This window comes from Gobio gobio (genome assembly GCF_949357685.1).
Source record: "Gobio gobio genome assembly, chromosome: 9".
NCBI lineage: Eukaryota > Metazoa > Chordata > Actinopteri > Cypriniformes > Gobionidae > Gobio > Gobio gobio.
Window position 1 is genome coordinate 13,230,854 of NC_137115.1, and position 22,181 is coordinate 13,253,034.

Genomic DNA, 22,181 nt, shown 5'->3' on the forward strand with positions numbered 1-22,181 from the left:
GCTCCAACAGTGGACCTTTTTTCACCAAGCTGCTTGGCAATTTCCCTGTAGCCCTTTCCAGCCTTGTGGAGGTGTACAATTTTGTCTCTAGTGTCTTTGTACAGCTCTTTGGTCTTGGCCATGTTAGTAGTTGGATTCTTACTGATTGTATGGGGTGGACAGTTGTCTTTATGCAGCTAACGACCTCAAACAGGTGCATCTAATTTAGGATAATAAAATGGAGTGGAGGTGGACATTTTAAAGGCAGACTAACAGGTCTTTGAGGGTCAGAATTCTAGCTGATAGACAGGTGTTCAAATACTTATTTGCAGCTGTATCATACAAATAAATAGTTAAAAAATCATACATTGTGATTTCTGGATTTTTTTTAGATTATGTCTCTCACAGTGGACATGCATCTACGATGACAATTTCAGACCCCTCCATGATTTCTAAGTGGGAGAACTAAAATATATATATTGCCTTCTCATAAAAAAGGTCAAACTACTTGATATTTTTAGAGACTTGTGGACTTTGACACACAGTTATGAGTGTTTTAAAAAAAAAAAAAATAATAATACTAAAAGACAAAAATATGCTGTTGTTTTTTCCAGGAATAATTCATTAAGATTTCATGACTGTTGTTTGACCCAGAATTTTTTTGTTTATGCAACCTAAACAAATTTGGTAATAATTTTTGGGGAGTGTATGTGTATGTATACATCATGTTTTTTATAAATATAATAATATATGTCTATATAATAAATACAATATATTTACAAACATCATATTAATGACACATGTAAGCAAAATACGTTATTACTTTTTGCTTGATTTTTTTTTTTTTTGAACCTTCATCAAGGAAGGTTACATTACACAAATGATTTTAAAAACTACATTTCGAAGAACTTGCCGTTTTTCTTTATTGCGGACACTATTATATATGCCTTTGATCCATCAATAAAATAGATACAGTATTTGATAATTACATGGGAAATTCCTTAATTTCCCACAGTTAAATAATGAAGAAGCAGTGTTAAATTTGAGCGTAAACTCATTTCTCAGTGGGGTATTGCAATGTGTGTATCATGTCGTAGCTGCCATTGACCAGCCCTCAATGTCTGTCTTTGTGTACATTTATTATAAAAAAATAACTGTGTTAAGCTCGGATTTCATTCTCATTTATAATTTCTCTTGTCATTTTTTTTGCATTAGTTCTTAGATGAGATCTCCTCTAATGTAAGTAAGGAGTCCAGTGGAGTGGAGGACTCCTTTGTGCTGAAGGAGGGGTGAGTAAAAGACGCCACAGTTCTCAGAACTCTAGTCTGATTCATTGATTAGTCCCATTTCTTACTTAGAGTAGCTCAAATAAATGTAGGTCATTTTAGCAGATTTTTACTATATTGTTTCCAGGAAACCTAAAAGTTAGGTGTGTGTATGCTTTTTAACAGAGAGGTACATAAGCGGGCCCAGGGCAGAAAGCGAATAGGGAAGAAGAACTTTAAGAAACGCTGGTTACGATTGACCAATCAAGAGCTGTCCTATCACAAGCAGAAAGGTGAGTGATCCCAGCTGATGATGATGATGTTGTGTCTCTGAAGACCAGTTTGGTCCATGATCCACAGAACTTTCTGTTTGTGGGCAGTCATCCAGTTCAGCTCTAAAATGTGTCCAGACACTTGTTTTTTGCTGGCAGTTTTTAAATGGAAATGGAGTTGAAATAACACGAGAAGTATCCCTGGATTCTTATAAGTTGTCCTCAGTTTCACATTCTTGTTTGTGTAGCTCCTGTTCATGTAGTGTGGTCAGCCAGCTCTGGATGTGAAACTTTCTGTTTCCCCTTTTTGATTTATGCTGTCAGCTTTATGTCATGGGTGTGTACTTGTGTTCACTGGTGTCAGTGGATATCATGTATTTAGCAATGGGTTGGGTTGAGAGTACTGAAAATGTGCATGTCCACTGGTAATAATTTGTAACATAGTGAATTTTTTAAATGTGTGTTATATGGGTTATTATGGAATATTTATTGTACAGTGCCGAAAAAAAGCTGATAAAAAGGATGATATAATTTAATTAATTAGTTAAAACCAGTGAGATGTATAAATTAATCCACTTAATAAAAACTTATTTTTAACACAATATTTTCTCAAAAAAGAATTAGGAAACCTTTGCATTATGCATTAACAAGGCTGTCAGTAGATTCTGGACATAAGAGGAACTAGGTTTCAAAATTATATGATAAAAAGAAGGATATTCAATTCATAAATTTGCTCTGTAATGACATTAAAAAGTAAAATACAGTAAAAATCTAATTTACAGTTTTCATTAAATTAACACAGGAAAGAGTGTTATTTAACCACAAAAAACAATATTTAACTGCATACACTACCATTTAAATTGTTCAGTGTTAGTAAGATTGTTTTGAACTTTCTATTTATCAAAGAATACAAAAAAAGTATTATGGTTTCCACATAATTATTAATCAGCATACCTGTGTTCAAAGTTGATGATAATACGAAATGTTTCTTGAGCAGCAAATCAGCATATTAGAATGATTTCTGAATGATCATGTGACACTGAAGACTGAATTAGTGATGCTGAAAATTCAGTTTTGCCATCAAAGGAATAAATGACATTTTAAAATATTAAAACAGAAAATAGTTATTTAAAATGTTAATAATATTTCACAATATTACTATGTTTACTGTATTTTTGTTCAAATAAATGCAGCATTGGTGAACATAAGAGAATTCAAAAAGAAAAGAATAAAAATCTTTCCAACACCAATTTTTTAACGGTACTGTATTCTACACAACAACATTTTAAAGCGTGTAAAATTCCACACGGAAGTTTCTGTGACATTTTTGAGTGGTGATGGGTCACTGTTTTAAATTATTCGCTGAAATGAAATTCAAAAGAAATGTTTTGCACAAGTGAATCAAACTTCCTATCTCTATCAGCATTTTTGTTATTGCTGTTTGAGTGAGGACACTATTATCTTAATTTTGTTAACACTCATACTTATGAGTAATGATGACATATGGAGCAGGAAATATTCACAATGTTGGATAACTTTGCACCTCCAACAGACCGATATTAGTATATGTAGGTAAATATACTACATTATGCATAGTCCTAACACTTTTGTTGATCAGCTTCTTGGCATACTAACCGTAATTCACACATTTCCTTTGAGTGATCTATCCTGTGAAAAAAGAGCTGTGTCGATTTCCATGGTTTCAAGGTCACCAACAGCAAATCTTGCTGTTCCCGCATGACACACGTTTACCGCTGTTGTAATAACAAACATCCTTTGGCGTGATTATCTCAGAAGGAGCCAGCGTGGTGGCTTGACCTTCTTTTGTTTCCTGCTGGACTGTCAGCAAAGCTGGGTTACCAAATACTTATTACTTAAAAGTTTGGATTTTTTTTTCTCATTCTGTCTCTCATAGTTGAAGTGTACCTTTGATGAAAATTACAGGCCTCTCTCATCTTTTTAAGTGGGAGAACTTGCACAATTGGTGTCTGACTAAATACTTTTTTGCCCCACTGAATCTTGATGTAGATCCATGTGGAACAGAAGAGGCAAAAAAGTGTTTGTTCACAATATTTGTATTTATTCAAGACATTGTGATGTCTGTTTCAAAAACTGACCACTGAGATGAACCTGTCTTGCAAAGTGCACAGTGCCTGAAAACATAACATTTCTGGACTTCTGGAAATAACATAAATAAACAAATAAATAAATACACATTTCAGTTCTTAACAAAGAAATTCACCCTCTGCAGCACCTCTTTGTTAAGAACTGAAATGTGTATTTATTTATTCCATTCATTCATTATTTGTTTATTTATGTATTTCTGTTATTTGCAGAAGTCCAGGAATGTAATGTTTTCTGGCACTGTGCCAGATTATTTGGTTATTTATGTATTTCTGTATGACTGGTGATGCCAGACTGCATGATTATGATAGACTTTACAAAGCTCTGCAGCAGAGATTTTGTCATCCTAAGGTTATGTTGCTTCTCAAAAAAATGACCTGAGGGAAGACGTAGCCTACCTGGTCGGTTACTTTTATGTTTTTCCATGCTGGCATGTTGGTCAGTGGCGGCTTTCCCTTGACTACTAACATCCACTTCACAGCGACACAGTGTGCTTTTTGATATAAATTCATGCTCTTTTGTCCTTTCCAGATTAAATGAGGTCTGAACGTCTGACGTTTAGGCATGTTAACGTTATATGATTATGTTTTTAACCAATGATATATCAGATATTTATTTGACACCGCTTTCAGCCAATCATTTGTTTGACCAGAGATCTTACGGCATTATACGCTATGCTGCTGCGTCCCAATAAAGATTCTAGAGCGGGTTTTTATAGGCCAATTCAGCGCAACTCCAAAAAGGAGGAGAAATGAGTGTCCGGCTTGAGGTTGCGCCGGGCAGAGCCCTTAAAATCCGGACTGTCCAGCCAAAATCCAGACGTATGGCCACCCTAGTGTTAACCCCTAATAACTTGAGGAGTTCGATATGGATGCACTTCGTGTTTTGGACTGTAGATCAAATAATGAAGAAGGAAAAAGTGGTATGCAAACTGTGTGATCGCGAGTTCCCATATCACAGCAGCACTACAACTATGAGGGGGCATATGCAGCTTCATCATCCAGATGAATACAAAGACCCGGTAGAGGTAGGCTAGTCCTTCAGTGAATTTTACGTTTTATTTTCAACCTCTTTTCATGGGCTACAATCGCCTATGTAGGCGAAACTTGTTGAACACAGCCATGTTGAAGCCTGCAGTAATGTTTTTCGTTGATGTTATGCCAGTCCACTCTGCTTATTGTTTTTTGAGAATTTTGCACTCCTGTTTGTCATTCGTGCACAGCCAATAAATCATCAGATATATTACTGACTTGTGCATCTTAGACATGTGCCGGTAAACGGTAATACGATATACCGCAATAATGAACATGCACAATATTGTTATCGTGGGCACTTCAAAATACCGTGAATAATTATTTATTACGAATTATTCCGATTTTTAGAATGAATTTTAAGAATACTTAACCCATCAACCGTTTAAAATGAACAACACGTCAAAGAGGAACGCTCACTGACGTAAATAGACCATGCATGAGCCGAGCACATGGCGGAATGAGGAGATGTGCTGAAGTGCACATTCATTCTTCGACAGCAGAGGGCGCTGACGGAACAACAGAAATGCAGCCGTTTCTCCAGTAATCACATAACCTAATACATAATACTTAAAGACTTAAGGCTATTCATTTTCAAACTTGAATTTTATATTTTAATCTGGACTAAATTACATGCCCTAGATATTGTTTGAATATGTTCTGACTGTTGTTCAATCACACACTTTACAAGGCTCCAGTATTTAACATTAGTTCATTCATTAACAAACTGACAATGAAAAATACTTCTAAAGCATGTATTAATCTTAGTTAAATGTACATTTCAGCATACCTATTGTTCTTTATAATTCTTTTGCACTTTAATCTGTTTTAAATATTTGTTTAATTTATACATTTTTGTGTATTGCTTTATTGTATTTAAATGTTTGGTTCTTTTGTTATAAGAAAGTGATTTAACCTGTTATAGTATGACAACACTTTTTTGCAACTTATTTCAATATCGTGATAATACCGTATACCGTGATAAAAGCTTCAGCAATTAATCGCAACATGAAAATTTGATACCGGCACATGCCTAGTGCATCTCAAGCGCCCACTTTATGTTCGTCTTAATGCCTGTTAGTTGTCCGTGGATTGGCCTATATTTTGACGTTGGAAATGGAAACGTCTTTAGACATGGAAAAAAGAATTTTACAATCGATTCAATGAACACTTATGTCTCACAAATCGAACAGGATTTTTTCAGTGACAGCCGTATTTATGATGTTGTAAAAAAGAGCCAGATTGGCTTCCCCAGTTGCAGCAACTTTCATTTTTATTACAGATATCTTGTGCCAGTTTCCCAGGAAGTGACGATTTTGTTCTCTTGAGCACATTGGAAGGAAATTGTACTTTATTCGCAAACGCGATGTTCCAATTTTGCACAACTTTGGATGGAAACATAGTTATTGGCTGCATCCGAAATCGCATAGTTCCCTATAGTATGCGAAAAACTGTACGTGACAAAAGAAGTTGTGTCCGAAGTCACAATACTCATAAACGAGTAGGCGAAAGTCCCCTACTATTTCCGCCGAGATTCTGAAGTGCGCATTCAATGGATTCTTTACTATCCCATGAGGCCACGGTAGGGGATTTGCGAATGGCAGTGAAGCGACGCGACTGACGCTGGTCGGTCACATGACAAGAGCCCTATTCGGACATGATTCGTTTTACATGGAGAGGTGGGGTAAAGTAATTATTACCAGAGCTTCTCAGTGATTTTAATCCCGCCCAAATGTGCCATCTCAGTAATCATTATGGACAATGTCGGTACAGATCACGGTGACTTTTACCTTCCGTAAGAAAGTTCTGGAAAAATTACCTCAGGTAATGCTAATACCGTTAGCATTTTACTTAAAGGGACTATATGCAACTTTTTCCCCAAAATAAACGTAACAATAGCCTTTTTATTTGACCATTTATGACTCAAACATCTCCTGATGAGCATACTGACACCTTGTCCGCTCACAGTGGGTGCACCTATAAGCCTGTATCCTATTTTTCCTATTTTCTGGCGGGTCGTCTTTTCCTGCGCTGTCTGCGGATGTGACGTCACCACCGCTGCGAGAGCGAGCAGAAAATGAGAGCAGTTCTGTTTTTTGGCCACAGGTGTCAGTCGCAAGTTTAAATTTCAGAAAAACGCAAATAGCCCCTTTAAATAGGGTTTGTATAATGAATTAAAATGATAACAAATAATACATTAAAAGACATACGTCATACATGATGCATGAAGCACAGCACATGACCTTCTGTAACGCCCACGTCTAGAAAACACACTCTGCCATCTCTGTCATAAACACAGAGATGTTAGTCCCATCTGAATTGTTATATGAAATCACAGACGTCGAGTGATGAATTGTAACTCAAACATCGTTTAGAAACTAGCTCCGTCCAAATAGGGCTAACGACAACATGGTGAATGTAGTACGGCCAGATTACATTCATGCTACACCCATTCATACTACAGCTCTGGAAAAAAATTAAGAGAAACATTGAACAACATTGAACAATCCAAATTTTTTCAATAGGTGTATATGGAACATACTTTTTAGTGGTCGTGAAGTAATTACTTATTCAAAATAAGTAGCTACACAAGACCGTATGCGATTTCGGATTCAGCCATTGTCATGTGGCTTGTTGAAAATATGCAAACCCTTCTTTTTCTACAGTCAGTCAGGATTGTTGACTAATCAATAGGCGATGTGGTGTGTCTTTATCCAGCTGAGTTTGGAAGGCATGACTGGGTCGCATTGACACTGAACAATCATTGTGATTATTATCTTGTTTGCAGGTTTTTTCCCCCTCTTGCATTTAGATTTTCCTCCCTGATTTTATTAAGTAATTGTGTGCTTCATATAATTTAAGCACTTGTGCTGGGAGTTACTTTGGCAGAAAGCATGTTTCTCGTTTGATTTCACACACATGGCAAGTATTATAATGTTCATTCATTAGTTTTGTTTGATGTTGGGATAAATGGCTTTTCTTCTCCTAATTTAATGAATAAAGTTTTGTGGATGTAACATTTGTTGCTGGTAACAGCACAAGAGCAGCTTATTTTCTAGTGACTGTATCCAGATAGTGACCCTGAAAAGCATTTGGACACCAAAGTCACACGTAAAATGCATTAGATAGCAAAATAATATACAGACAGAAAACATGCAAACACATCACAAGGACACCCTGCCACTGTGTTATTAACCGCTTTGCTGCAGGAATACTCTAAAATGTATTCTTGGAACATGAGCTTGAAATTCACCTCAGGATCAGGGAGTGTTGGTTGGGACACTTGCATTTTTAGTAGACAGTGCCATTTGAACAAAGAGGGAGAGAAGCTAATATCTTGAGATTTAATTTCCTCTCATTTGATCAATGGAGGGTGATCTTCTAGAGTCAAGCCCGCTGAGCATCTGGACTAAATGATGGACCGTCCTGTCCTTGTAACTGTCCTCCAGATATCAGATCTGGGGCGGTCAAGGACGTTGTACTGTGTTCTTTACTGATTAAACTCAACTTGACCCCCTTTAATGATTAGAAATCACAATTTGATTAGGACTTAAATACATATTCAGGGTTTCTGTGGGTCTTAATTTGACCTTGCACAATTAAATTTTGTCATTTACTCACCCTAATGTCGTTCCAAACCCGTAAGACTTTCGTTCATCATATAAAGCGACCGAGTCTCTTCATGGAATAAACCACTTGATTCTTATGAATTAGTTTTACTGTCAATGGAGGGACAGAAATCTTTCCCATTTCATTAAATTCATCATTTCAATTCATCAATCATTTCATAGGGCCCTAAATTTAATTGCATGCATTGCAAAAAATGACATTCTTCCTTAGGATTTTTGTTTTCCAGTACAAATAAATCAAGATACATTTACTTGACATGCAAAATGAGGAAATTAAGTCTTGTTTTCTGAGAAATTGAACAAAATTAAGTGAGTTTATGCTTAAAACAAGTACAAGTGTCTGTTATTGGGTATGAAAATGAATTACATTTTAATTGAAATTGATTTTTATGAACACATTTTCAGATATTTTTTCTTGTTTTAATCAGAAAATCACTTTCACAAGATTTCTTGTCTCAAACTTTCATATATATTTTTTTGTAAAATGAATTAAAGTAATGGAGATCTGTTGTAACTTTGAAGTGTCACTAATACAACTCATTGTGTGCTTAGACATTTACATTTAGAGAACATATTGACGTGTTATGTTCCCTTCAATTTATTCTTTAATTGGTCTTAAAAAGGTCTTAAAGTTACCTTCATAAAACCTGCAGAAACCCTGATATTTATATGCAATTTGAATTTCATTGTAATTTGATAAAGTGTACATGTGAATGTATTTGCAAGCAATTATGATGAACTAAAACATACTTTAATATAATTTCTATTGAAATTTGTACAGTATGTCATGTATTTAAATTAGGGATGCATCAATGCCACTTTTTCCAGAACTAGGCCAATAACGATACTTTCATTTTTGGTACTTACAGATGCCTGTATTTTCATCGCATTTGTAATTTTTAAATATATTTTATTTACATATATTTAGATATATTTTATTTTATTTATTAGCCATTACGCATCTTCTGAATGAGTATAGAATCTCCTGATCAAAACACAGGTGAAGAAGACGCAAAAAAACAAGCGATCATATGTAAGCAGATGTATATGTAAAATAACGTGATCATCAACATTAAACATCATATAAATCAAAACTATCTATTGTTACTGAATGAAATGTCGACCCAGGGCAAGCTATAGGACTGTTCAAGCATTAGGGGTGTTGATGGACTCGATGTACTCCATCTGTGTTTGATCATCATTCTGAATCCGATCTGGATGTAGTCTTTGGCAAAAACGTGATTTTTCTCAGCTTTTTGTTCAAAATGTTGCTTTTTTTATGTAACTTGCCCATATTTAAGTGTTGATAAAAAAGGAATGCATGAAGCTAGAATAATTTTTTTTGTTTGTTTGTTTGTTTAAAATCAGAGGGTCTGCTCTTTCTTTTAATATATTGCATGCTCAGATATTCATACAACTAAATATTATATGGGCCATTACATTTTTGTGAAAGTGATCAAAAACCCTGGCGGTGGCTGGCAACTTTTTTTTTAGTAATACAGGCTACAACTGCCACATTAGAAAACACAATTACATTACCTAACTTATGTATCTGACATAAAATCCATAATGGTTAATATCTGTTCAGTGTGTTATCAAAAGGTGTGATGAAGTTATCACACGGCCATGAGTTTTTGTACTAGAACAGACTTTGCTGCAAATACAGTAAATGTTCTCACTGTACTATATGACTTAATCTATACTGTAATTGGCCTTTTCAAATAACGAGTGAGCTACAGTAGTTTGGCAGTCTCTCATACCGTGGTTAGGCCTCTGTTTAGTATCATATGTGGTTATCATTTGAGATAAACCACTTATACTGTAGAATTCAGAAATTGCCAACCAGTATGTACCAAATTATTAATTGATTAACAATTAAGATCAGATGGATTAAATGATTGGCAAATGTAATAAGTTTGAATGGAAAAAAAAAAAGATAGAAATAGCATTTTGTAATATACTTGGTGATTTTGTGTATTGTACTAACATATCTGAAAATATGCTGAAATGTTTGAAAAAAGTGAATTTTTGATGACCTGTTGAGAGATTACTACTAATAGTTTAGAAAATGTACCACTTGCTTTTGAAAGTTGTACCAAAGCAATTAAATGTGGACTTTGACTACATATTGTAGGGTCCAAAATGAGGAAGAAACCTTGGGATACATCAAGACTCCGCTGGGCAGCCCGTCCTCTTTCGTTTTCTTTGTACTGATGAGAATTCCTGGTGTTGTTTTAGTCTGGGGTGGTGGGATTGCAACAACCAGCCTCCCTTGATTTAATTTTTTCCTTTTTATATAATCTTTTTGCAAGAGTTAATTCTGAGAAAGTGGTTTAACAGGCCTACTGCTACACTCCAGAGTCCAGCACGTTAAAGGGCGGAAAGACATGCCTACACTGATCAGCATTTATTTAAAAGAAAATGACATGCGTTTATCTTGGTATAAAATTGCAGACCTACCATAGACTAAGAACATTATTTACTTTTTTTATGCATCATTTTTACCCCAATGTCCTCAAAGAGAGAAATTTGACCACTTCTGGGGACAATTTTGTCCCCAAACTACAGAGTTTTCTTTGTCTGGCTATCACCAGACCAAGCTCAATTTAAGATTGAACATTGGTCTGGGGAGTCTGCTATGTATTTTCTACTGCACAAGAGGCGTGATAAAGGAGCATACATTAAATGACCCTGGACGCAATTGGATAGTCCTTCAACCAATCAGACCACAAGAAGCGTGATCAATGGACAACGACCCATCGCTTCTCTATCCTTGATTGTGTTAAAACCCGCCAATAGCACGCCAGGTGGATAAGCCAGTCCGTGATTGGTTCCCGCAAAAGTGTAACAGAAGCAGTAGAAATGAATGTACAGGTCTCCAGACTGAGTTGCAGGGCGAAATCAAATCGCCGGCAGATCAGGCTGGGTTTACCCAGTCTAGAGTTTTCTGCTACTATACTTTAAGCTACTAAATATAACAACATAGAAGATTTTGCTGTCACTGTGTTAAATGTCACGCCACCAATCTTAACTCTTTCTCCTTTCATGTTAGGGAGTTAAAAACCATGTGTTTGTGAGGTAGAGATGCACCGATCGACTAGGGATCGGAAACGGACGATTTTCCGCATGATTGGCCAGGATCGGAGGCGGTTTTTGTTGCCAGTGACTGTTGAATGTTTTATTGTTGTTTTCGTCCATGCAATGAAAGTCATTGGGGGGATCCAGAGTTAATTTAGGATGTTTGGAAAAAAGTTAAAACATGTTTCATTTATTTTAGCCACTGATATACATATTAAAGGTTAATAGATGGGTGTTGTGCAGTGATATAAACAGTAGCTGGTGAGAAGGTGATTTTTAATAATTTACTTTATTGTGTATTTTAGCACGGCTGGAACTCTGTATTGGCCAATCAGCATCCAGGAACAGAAATATCTCCGGTAACATTTTATGTCGTAATTATCGAAACGATTCTGAACTGTAAAAAGCCTTTACGTGCTTGTTGAACTTGTGTACAATGTGTAAATTCGTAATATTCTGAGAGCTACGACTTGTACCATGTGGCCGCTGTACCACTTAAACTCCAAGGACCCTGATAAGATTGATCAACCCGTCCGGATTGACGTCATCAAGTATATACTTTAAATGTTAAATGTCTGTGGAGGAGCTTTGACCTCCTATGTGGTACCATTTGAAAGCTTAGAATATCTGCTTTGGAGATATGCATCACTGGCATTTGTTTTACACAAAGTAACTTATTTACACTAAATTACTCTGGGACCATTTCCGCCTGGATTTGGCCTACCCAAATTGAAAAGCTTCCCATACCCACATACAGTGGTCTAAATACACAATTCTGGTGTCATTTTACAGGAAACTCTTTGAAATTACATAAAACACTGTTAAAAGTGATAAGCATTTAAATATAAATGTTTATCACCCCCCCCCCCCCAAACCCAACCCGGCCAAAAGAAGTGAAGTGATTTTTGGGTTATAAATTCGTTTTTGAAAGTGTATATCTCAGACCCTGCAGACAGTTTTGGCTGTTTCCAGCATATGTCAGCAAACACTGAAAAAAAGAATTTTGTGACACTGGGATATTGCATTTATACCACTGTATATGGGGAGACTTTTGTTTTTTTTTTGGGATTGTCTGAGCTATTAGAGCTCAGACAACATATACTTAAATGTTTATCACTTTTAGCAGTGTTTTATGTTACTTCAAAGGTTTAGACCACTGTATGTGGGAATGGAAAGCTTTATAATTTGGGTAGGCCAAATACAGGCGGATATCCCCGAGAGCAAATCTTACATGTCCCTTAGCAATAAAACTAATGCATAATTACAACTCATTATCCACTTTCTATAAGGTGGCCTTAACTACTTTGTACTAACATTTTAATTAATCATTTAATACAATGCACTTATTGTGTACGTACATGTTTTTACATTGTACTTACATTTTTAAAATGACATCTGTAATTATGTAGTTACATTTATAATTACACTGCTGACACTTCCCTTTCACCTAACCCTACCCTTAAACTGTCCCTAACTTTACCCGTATCCCACCTCAATATCAGCAAAAGTGTTTTGCATTACAATATGAACAGAATAAGTACATTGTATTTATATTTTGATATAAGTACATAGTAGTTAAGGCCACCTAATATATGCGTAATTAAACTGTAACAAAGTCACCTTAAAATAATGTATAATCATAACTCCATTTTTAACTTATTTTTAAGGATAACTAAAATGTTTTAACTGGAAAGACAACATACAAAGACAGCATGATTAGGAATAGTGTTTTTTGTTTTTTTTCAAGAGGAACGGGAAAAGACAGCCAACCAGCTAGTGGCAGTACACACATGGTAAATGTTCAAGAAGAAGATGCATTATAAAGAGAACAAGATGGGCTGACGTGGCATGTGCAGCTCTAGTTCTCAAGCATCTGTGTACTTTGGCTGTTCTGTGGTCAAAATGCTGCACGTCAACGGAGGAGATGAAAATAGGAATTTATCAAACGTGCAGAATGTGCATGAGAAACGGCTGCGTGTTTGTGTTGGCGGAGCAAGTTGGTGTGCTATCAGCTCTACGGGCTCGGCCTGACTGGACCGAGTCTCGGGTCGTTACAGAATATCATGTGAGATTTAGTGTCCGTGTCTGACCCGCAGTCCCCAGATGTTTATGCGTGTGTATGCAAAAACAGACGGTTAAAAAAGGGGCAAACAGAAGTCATAAAAATGGCAAAGTGTGAATTTACTAATGAATAATGTATTTATTTTTCCCTATTTAATAAAAGTATCTTTGTGTTTGTGTCCAGGGAAAGAAGCACTGTGTGTCATTCCTGTGAAAAACATCCTCGGTGTTGAGAAACTGGAAGAAAGTGCCTTTAACCGCAAAAACGTGAGTAGCTCGGTCGTATTGGTGTGTTCTTGCAGCTGGTATAGCATGGACCTAGCAATGCAAATGTCATGGTTGAGTTCCCAGGTGACAAGCATTCTAATAAAATGTAAAAAGCATATTTGAATGATTTCTGAATGATCATGTGACTCTGAAGGTTTGCTGAAAATTCAGCTTTGCCATCACAGGAATAAATTGCGTTTCAAAATCTATTCGAATAGAAACCGTTATTTTACATTATAATAATATTTCACAATATTACTTTGGTTTTGCAGATGTTTCAGGTAATCCATTCAGAGAAGCCTCTGTACGTGCAGGCGGGTAACTGTGTGGAGACCAACAGCTGGATTGAGGTGCTGAGTCAGGTCAGCCGCTGTAACCCGGGGCGGCTCAGCGCGTTTCACACGTCTGCTTATGTGGGTGGATTCTGGTTATGCTGTAAGGAACCAAACGAGAACGCCCCGGGCTGCAAACCCTGCACTGCGTAAGACATCTTGTTAATCCATTTGCATTTTATCGCTTTATGTGCAAACTTGTACTTGTCCCGTTTTTCATGTCTGACTCCGTCTTATAGGACAGTGTTGGCTAATATTCAACTGGACATCGACTGTGACAGAGAAACAGAGCGAATCTTCTCCTTTTTCTCCTCAAATCGCTCCAGACTACAGAAAATGGAGGGTGTGTATGGCCTAAAACAATATGAAATATTTTACTTTATTAATAAACATTCTGGTTTGTGTACTGTATGTTTTCATAATATTTCATCAAAATATACTTTCTCCAGTACTGAACTAACTTTGTCTATTGATGTAACCAATGCTAGGAAGTAAAAAATATTTACCTATTAAATAATAGCTATTGTGCAGTCATTTAAAGCAACACAGGATATTGCACCCAGGATCCTGCTCAATATTCAGTTTCATTCAGAATAACCAGTCAAATGTTTGAGAACAGCTAGTCATTTTTTATTACTACTATTTTCCAGTTTTTGTAAATGAAGGTAAAGTCATTTGAACTGTAAAGCGACACAAATGTAGGTATAGGAACACCAAAATGAAAAATGTTAAATGAATCAAAACAATCTTATGTTCCCATGAATGCACTTGATGGCTCTTTTCCTTTTAGTATTTGGTCAAATTTAACCATTAAAAATAATAAAAGTTTTTGTTTTAAGATAGTCATAAAAAAATAGCTTGCATATTATCCATTATGCTATTTTAACCCTTATGCACTACCCAAACTTAAATGGTTGTAATTCATGAACCCTTTGGACTAAAGACTTATGGTTGGTCTCTTTTAAAAGAAGACACTTGGCAGATTATTGCTGAAGTGGAACAATTATAGAATTAAATTATATAAAAGTTATTGAAATTTAAGTTTATTGTTATAAAAATATAATAAAATAAATATTATTTATTTTATTAAAAAATATATAAATTAATATAGGTTTCAGCCTAAAAAAGACAGAAAGTCAAAGCCAAAATTCTTACCAAGTTGTGTTCAAAATTTTAGGTCAAAAACTCAAAAAATGAGTTTTCTGTAAGACTTTTAGCTGCATAACCTCCAAAAATCCACTAGGGGTTAGACACACCATATTGGTGATTCCTAAAGATTGATCTGGCAGATATTCTCTATATATAATATTATTTTCTGAATATTTTTGGCTAAATACTAGAATCAATGTTTATGTTATGAACTTTTAGCATGAAAATCAAAGTTTGAATGATTAAAAGTGTGGTTGTTGACTTTTTGTTACAAAGGTGAAAACTCCTGTAATGATACAGATTTTTTTGATGCACACTCTTGTCACTCTTGTCATATATTAATCCATTACTCTTCCAAAATATATATTTTCAGCAAAATCATCAACAAATATGTATTCTTGAGCCTTAAGGCCTGTTCACACCGGGACGATTTTCGCACGCGTTTATCGCCGACGTTTAACGCCTCGGGACTAAACAATGGGCGCCAATGTGAGTGTTCACACCGACGCGCAAAACGCCAGGCGTAAAAGCGTCATTTTTTAAAAAAACGCCTCGGGTTCGTTTTTTTATTTTGACGCGGCGCGTAAAAAACTGTCCGACCAATGAGATCGGCGCTTTTGTTCATGTGCCTGGAGCTGCTGAAGTGACAGTAAAACACGACTTGGTGGCGCTCAAGCACAAAACGGTCTTGCCGAGCACGCATTGATACGACGAAGAAGTAGTAAGTAGACAAAGAAGAAGATTAACTGCTAATGCTGCTTGCCAGTTAGCAAAAAGTGTGTGAATGGTTTTGTCCATATACATAATATGTCTATGGTTTTGGCAAGCACGTAAATACTGTCTCTCTTCTCCTTCTGTGTGACAAGCGAGTGTCAGAGGCTTAAAGTGCCGCAGCACTATCTTGTGTACCGGGAGCGCATCGACTGAATGTGCACGTTCACTCGGCGCAGCGCCAGTGAAAATCGCTTGGGTGTGAACACTCAAGACGCGCCGAAAAACGGCACGAAAAACGCTGGCGATAAGCGCGTGCGATATTCGTCCCGGTGTGTACAGGCCTTTAGACCTTTCCAATGATATATAGTTTGTCATGACTAGATTAGGATTTAATAGTAATATAGTGAAGTAAATGTAGAATGCCCGTATACGGGCAAGTGACAGTTAAGGGGTTTTAAAGGTTCCTCATTTTTCTTTTGGAGGTCTCCTACAGTAAGTTTACATGCAAAAGTCTCAGTCTCTCTAAACCCCTCCTTTCTGAGAGCCTACTCTACTCTGATTGGTTGGATGGCCCAGTTTGTTGTGATAGTTTGACCGCTTAGTGCGTGTCAGAAACTAATTTCAGCTTAATTTGTCTGAATTTCAGCTTCCTCAGCACTTGTTTACACAGTGATACGAACAGTTATGATGGTCTCCAATTGATATGGTCAAACTGACACCGAGTTGTCATACTTTGGACGTGCATGCTAAGTGGATTTGTTTTCGCAGCCCACAAAACAGCGTATTTTCGACATGCTGAAAACACGAACCCAACTCTTCTAGGCCTCAGCTACAACTACAGTGTTCGAGGGCGGGTCAAAGTAGAAATTGTTCACCGGAAGCCAATAAAGACCATAGGCTGGCATTATGCAGATTTGTTATAAACCTGGAACTTGATTCAGGCAGTTTAAAATCAGTTCTTTCTTTTCGGAGACAATAACTCCATTTGTCGTGCACTTTAATCTATGAAACTTTGCAGTCCATTTACACTCACAAACAGCTTTATTACACACTACATGGGAGCATTTTAAATGATGAAAAATCAACCGAAAAAAATTATTTATCATTTATTTGTGTGTGTGTCTACAGATACCTGCGCCGGCATGTCAGTGTATCTTGGGCAGCAGGAGGAGTGTTCAGCCTTCACTATACAGGACCCTAAAGAGACCTTTCGTACCATTAAAGAGCTCGGAGAAGTACTGGATGATCTGCAGGCTCACCACGACTTAAAGGGGGCACTAACCGATGAACCAGGCACTATGTAAGACACCCAAAATGAATTAAGACATCACATTTTAATAAAAAAGAGGAAATTGTAAATTGTAATATATCTATATGCAATTAATTTGTTTTATGAAATGAAGGGTATGCGCGTGACGTCACCGTCGTCAGGAGTGACTGCGGTCACGCCCACTGAGTGGCAGCGTTGGTTTTCAGCATGAATGCCGTGAAACACACACACCACATTTTAAAATGGGAAAGAGCTTTGAGATTGACTGTACAAATAGATTTGACAAGAAATCTGAGGTATATTTTTACAGACTGCCGAAAGCTACCAAAAAGAGAATAGATCGCTGCGATTCACAGAAACAACTAAACTCCTTTGCAGTTATCATTGTGTCAATATGTTGAATTTTGGGGTAAATCATACCCTATGTATTGTATTGTTATATATATACTGTATATTAGGGCTGGGTATTGACACAAATTTCACGATTCGATTTCGATTCACAAGCTTTCGATATGATTTTCGATTCTTTTCAATTCAATATCGATTATTTTGGATATGTATCAGGTATAATACATGGAAAATTTTCTCAAGGAAAACTAATTTCTGAACTAATATTGTAAACAATGGGAGTCAGTTGATACTACATTAGCCTACTAATATTGAAGGTCAAAATTAACTGATTTGTATACAAACACTTAAATGACACTAAATTATGTTTTTTTTAATATAATAATAAAGTTATAATATTAAATTTACAATTACATAATCATAATTCTACTCCAATTCGTTTTTTTGAAATATAAACATTTAAAGGGTGGCTGTCATAAAAACTTGCCAGATTTATTAAATATTGAAGAACATTGACAATGAATAGGCCTATCCTATGTAAAGTGGTGCATATAATTAGCAAAATGCTCCTCTCTAGAGTTAATTTTTCTAGCTGACTAACCAGTTTATGGACACTGGATATGTTTTTTCTGAGGTAACTGACGTTACCTGTAAGCCGTTTTATTGTTTACTTGTAAGCCGTTTTACTTACATCTTTCTGCGGTTGAAACACTGATTAAGCGATTCTATGTGACAATATACGGATTTCGGTAAGTTGTCCTGTATCTTTTAACACACTTTCAGAAGCTCATTCGTGTTTATTTCGCGCTGTTACTGGTATTATGGCGGAAGAGAAGATCCGTTCATGTTTGCTCCACGCTGCTGGTTCTCTTGAGCTGAGCTGCGGCAGAGCAATTTTCGCGCCACAGCGCCAAAACGGTATTTATGTTTCTGAATTTCGTAAAAATAAAAAATAGACTAATCGATTCTTGGGATTTAAGAATCAATATTGTTTTGTAAAAGTGAGAATCGATTAAAATCGAGAAATCGCTATTTTTTTACCCAGCCCTAATATATATATGGTATTGACAACATCAATTAAATATTTACCATATTTACCTTATATTCTGCATAATTGGATGTTTTTAAATAAACACTGACAAAAACTGTACAAGTTTTAAAGCTGGACGATATAACATTGATAGAAGTGATCACCCGGATTCAGACCTACCTATAGTGCATTTACACTAAATAAAGCATTCAAAGGCGAATTTGCTTTATGAATTTCCCCAGCGTTGAAATCAGGCTCATATAAATATCAGGAAACACGTTTCCTGGCTGTATGTCAATATGGATCACTGGACCTTTGGTAAGTTGTAAGGAACACTATATCGAGTCCAACCTTTAGTTCAAACCAATAATCGTTTGTTTTACTCGCGTTACTCGCGTTTTTGCAGCTTCCCCTAGTTAATCCAGTCATGCAGCAGCTCTTCTGCCACTCAGTCCGGCTGAGGGGGCGTGTTCTGGCGGGAAAGTGACGTCAATGCATACCCTCTATTAATTAATTTTAAAAAAAATTATCTTCAAGAGCCGATTTAACAAAATCTTGTCTTATATGTGTATGTGCAGTAAAATGATTTGAAATTCTGCATTTTTTTACTCTCTTCTATAGCGCAAATCCTATAGTTGGAAAGACGGCGTAACATTGTGACTGCGGGACCAGGTGGTACTGACACAGCCACACAAGCAGAGGGCGCTGTGTTTGTTAACATTTAGGAGCATGACAGCGCTCTGATAATGCTCAGAGAAGCGCTGCCGTTCCACACCTGACTGAGTCGGACCTCTCCAGCAATGGCCTGATCTGAAGTTGCGGTGTACTTGGAAGAATTTGGCCAGTCAAGAGTCGAGTGGCGTGTCCGTGAGTTGCTATCATTGGAGAAATCTAGCTCTTTTCCCTGTGTGCCTGTCCGGTCTAAGTCTTGTATCAGTTTTTAAGATCATTTAGTAACCTCAATCGCCAGTCCGCACACAGTAAGAAAAGATTCCGATCACCTCTTATTCATTCCTAAACAGGCTGTGAAAGTCCAGACACCAAGAGTTTGTCTGAGAAATTATAGCTGCTAAAATGAAAGAACTCAACCTTCACATTTTTTCTTTGTAAACCGTCAGTTTTTTTCAGACTACTGGTCGTCTGATGTTTTTTGACAAGTAAAATAACCATGTCAAAGGGAATCTTCTATATTTCTTTACTCTTGTAGTTTCATCCCTCTCAGTCCATCCCTTTGAGTGTGTGCATGGTTTTCTATCTGTAGTGGATAGGATTAATCTGCCTTATAAATTCAGTGGAGGTACTTACAATCCCACACTTGTGTATGAATTAGGGACTAATGCAGAAGCACTTTAGATATTTGGAATATTCCAGATGAGATTGTTTTAGATACGTGGTATCAACCTTTTTTTTCCTGATATTGATCAGTTACATGATCAGCTCTTGTGTAATGCTCTGTAGATAACGTTCATATCCTGTAGATTTTTACTAGCTATTTTTCTTACGCCAAAGATGTTGTTTTGTAGGTTTTCATGACTTGAAAATGGTATACATGTAGTTTTTTAAGTACAGAACTTTAAAAAAAGGAAAATGGCTATCTATATTTCATGGATGTACGTTTTGGGAGCCTCATGCATTTTGATAAACATGAAGAAAATGTAATTTGTAACCCCCCCAACACACACACAATGACAATATTTTATAGTATGATGTCATAAGCTCTGTTCCAAAACCTAGTGAGCTGCCTCAAAATACAAAAACTGTTCTAAAACGTAGGCAGCAAAATGAAAGCATAGGAGTGCTGCCTCCTTTGCAGAGAATACAGTGCCATAATGCACTCCGACTAAAAACAATCCAAGATAGCACTTGAGAGAAATATTGATTGTACCATACTGAAACGTATTGTTCAAATAGTTCCATGTACTTACAAATTTCCCAATATTGGTGTGTGCTATGTATATTTTTGCTCATTTGACTTTTGAGCTGTTAGCTTAGCAACACGATAACAGCAAAGTCTGGAGTTCAATTCAATTCAAAGTATTGGAATTTGAATATTTGTGATATGCAAAAATGTAACTGCCAGGGTAAACCTCAAGGACGCTCACTAGGGTTTTCAACAGAGCTATAAACAGAGATTGTTTGGCATGTTCTGATCGACAATCTAATGTATCATGTTTGTGCCGTCACAGTTGTGTCTAATTTTCTGGTGGGGTTGTTGCATCATTTCCTGATAACTTCCGCCTACTGATTGTTACAGGTCTACACATTCATGGTTTTGTTTTAAAATGACCCCGTTTTTAACTATACTTAAGAGTTTTTTGTGTGTCTTTTCTGTAACCTGATTGGAGACTGTTATGTTCTGCTTGGTACACTTGTGTTTTGCATCTATCGATTCTTTGGAGTCTAGATCAGTGGTTCTCAACTGGTAGGTCAAAAAAAGGGTCATGGACTTCAGGGGAAGTGCAAACAATAAAATGTATAATAATAGGGAAGAGCTTAGATAGCAAAATAAATTATCTTAACTTTTAAACAAAATCTAATGCTCCATGAAATGAAAAGCATACATGAGACGGAAGGGAAAACCTCTGGATAACGGCATTCAAAGTGACATTTTTTGAAAACGATACTGCTATCGTCTTCCTGAAAATGATGTCATGCGCAAACGTATTACGTGTTCAGTCTATAGGCACGTAGTGTTTCTTTACAAAGTGTCATTGCCAACTACCGGCCTGGCAACATAATACAGCGTTTTTAGTTGTTTCCGCAGATCCATGTGAACGGGGATCGTTTTGACAACTTTATGCGAAAAACACAAATGGATTTTTTTTTAGTTTTGTAAACATACCCTGAGAAAGAACATTTTAATAGATCTGAATCTGTCCATTCTATCTATGTCATTGTGTACATGTCAGACTGTTAAATCACATCAATGGCATGTATTGAATTTAGCCCAGTGCACACTGTACGATTTTGGCCGCGATATTGCCATCTGAGACCAATTTCTGAGATTGTTTATTGTAGGATGTTTATTGTAGTACTGTAGGTTCCCTTAACAAAAACCCAATAGGATTTTTCCATTGGCTTTTGGATTATTGCAGAAAATAAGCTCTGTGACAAAAGTTTATGATTCTTTTACAATCAGTAGAAGTAAAAAGCTAAACGTTGGCTTTAAACGAACCATACCACTGTTGAATGACTTCAGTCACCATCATTAAGCTTCTGACATCTTTTCAGTCTTTAATTTAAAAAAAGAGAATTCCCTGAACATTCAAGTTCTAAAAGTTTGCAAGAGTGTGATTATAAACACATTGAGGCTGTAAAAGCGGGCTCGAGAGTTTGCCTGTTCAGCTGATGGTGTTTAATGTCCCCGACAACATCTGTAGTCCATCTAGCCACTTGTTAGCAGCCACCTTTTTCAAGACAAGTAAAAGCTTTTAAAATCACAAGAGGGTATTACTGATGTATTCTCTCTATGTTAAAGTCGCCATGAAATCAAAATTGACAATTCTAATTCTTTTTTGTAATATTGTAGTGTTTATTATAAATGATTTATCTGTGCAATTTTTTTTAAATTCATGTGCCCTCATAATCTTTAATCAAAAATGGTGACCTTCCCTCCTCCCTCTAAATGACTT

At 36.4% G+C, this 22,181-nt stretch overlaps 1 protein-coding gene across 1 annotated transcript in view; it reads left to right on the forward strand.

Moving 5' to 3' along the window:
* Positions 1–21,790, forward strand: part of rasa2 (RAS p21 protein activator 2) — a 65,754-nt gene extending 43,964 nt beyond the window's left edge. The window contains exons 18-24 of the mRNA XM_079825746.1: positions 1,195–1,268; positions 1,431–1,537; positions 13,624–13,706; positions 13,979–14,187; positions 14,278–14,381; positions 17,030–17,201; positions 19,171–21,790. Of these exons, the coding sequence (XP_079681872.1) occupies positions 1,195–1,268; positions 1,431–1,537; positions 13,624–13,706; positions 13,979–14,187; positions 14,278–14,381; positions 17,030–17,201; positions 19,171–19,201 (780 nt within the window). The 3' untranslated portion in view covers positions 19,202–21,790. The remainder of the gene's footprint in view (positions 1–1,194; positions 1,269–1,430; positions 1,538–13,623; positions 13,707–13,978; positions 14,188–14,277; positions 14,382–17,029; positions 17,202–19,170) is intronic.
* The last annotated feature ends 391 nt before the right edge of the window (positions 21,791–22,181 follow it).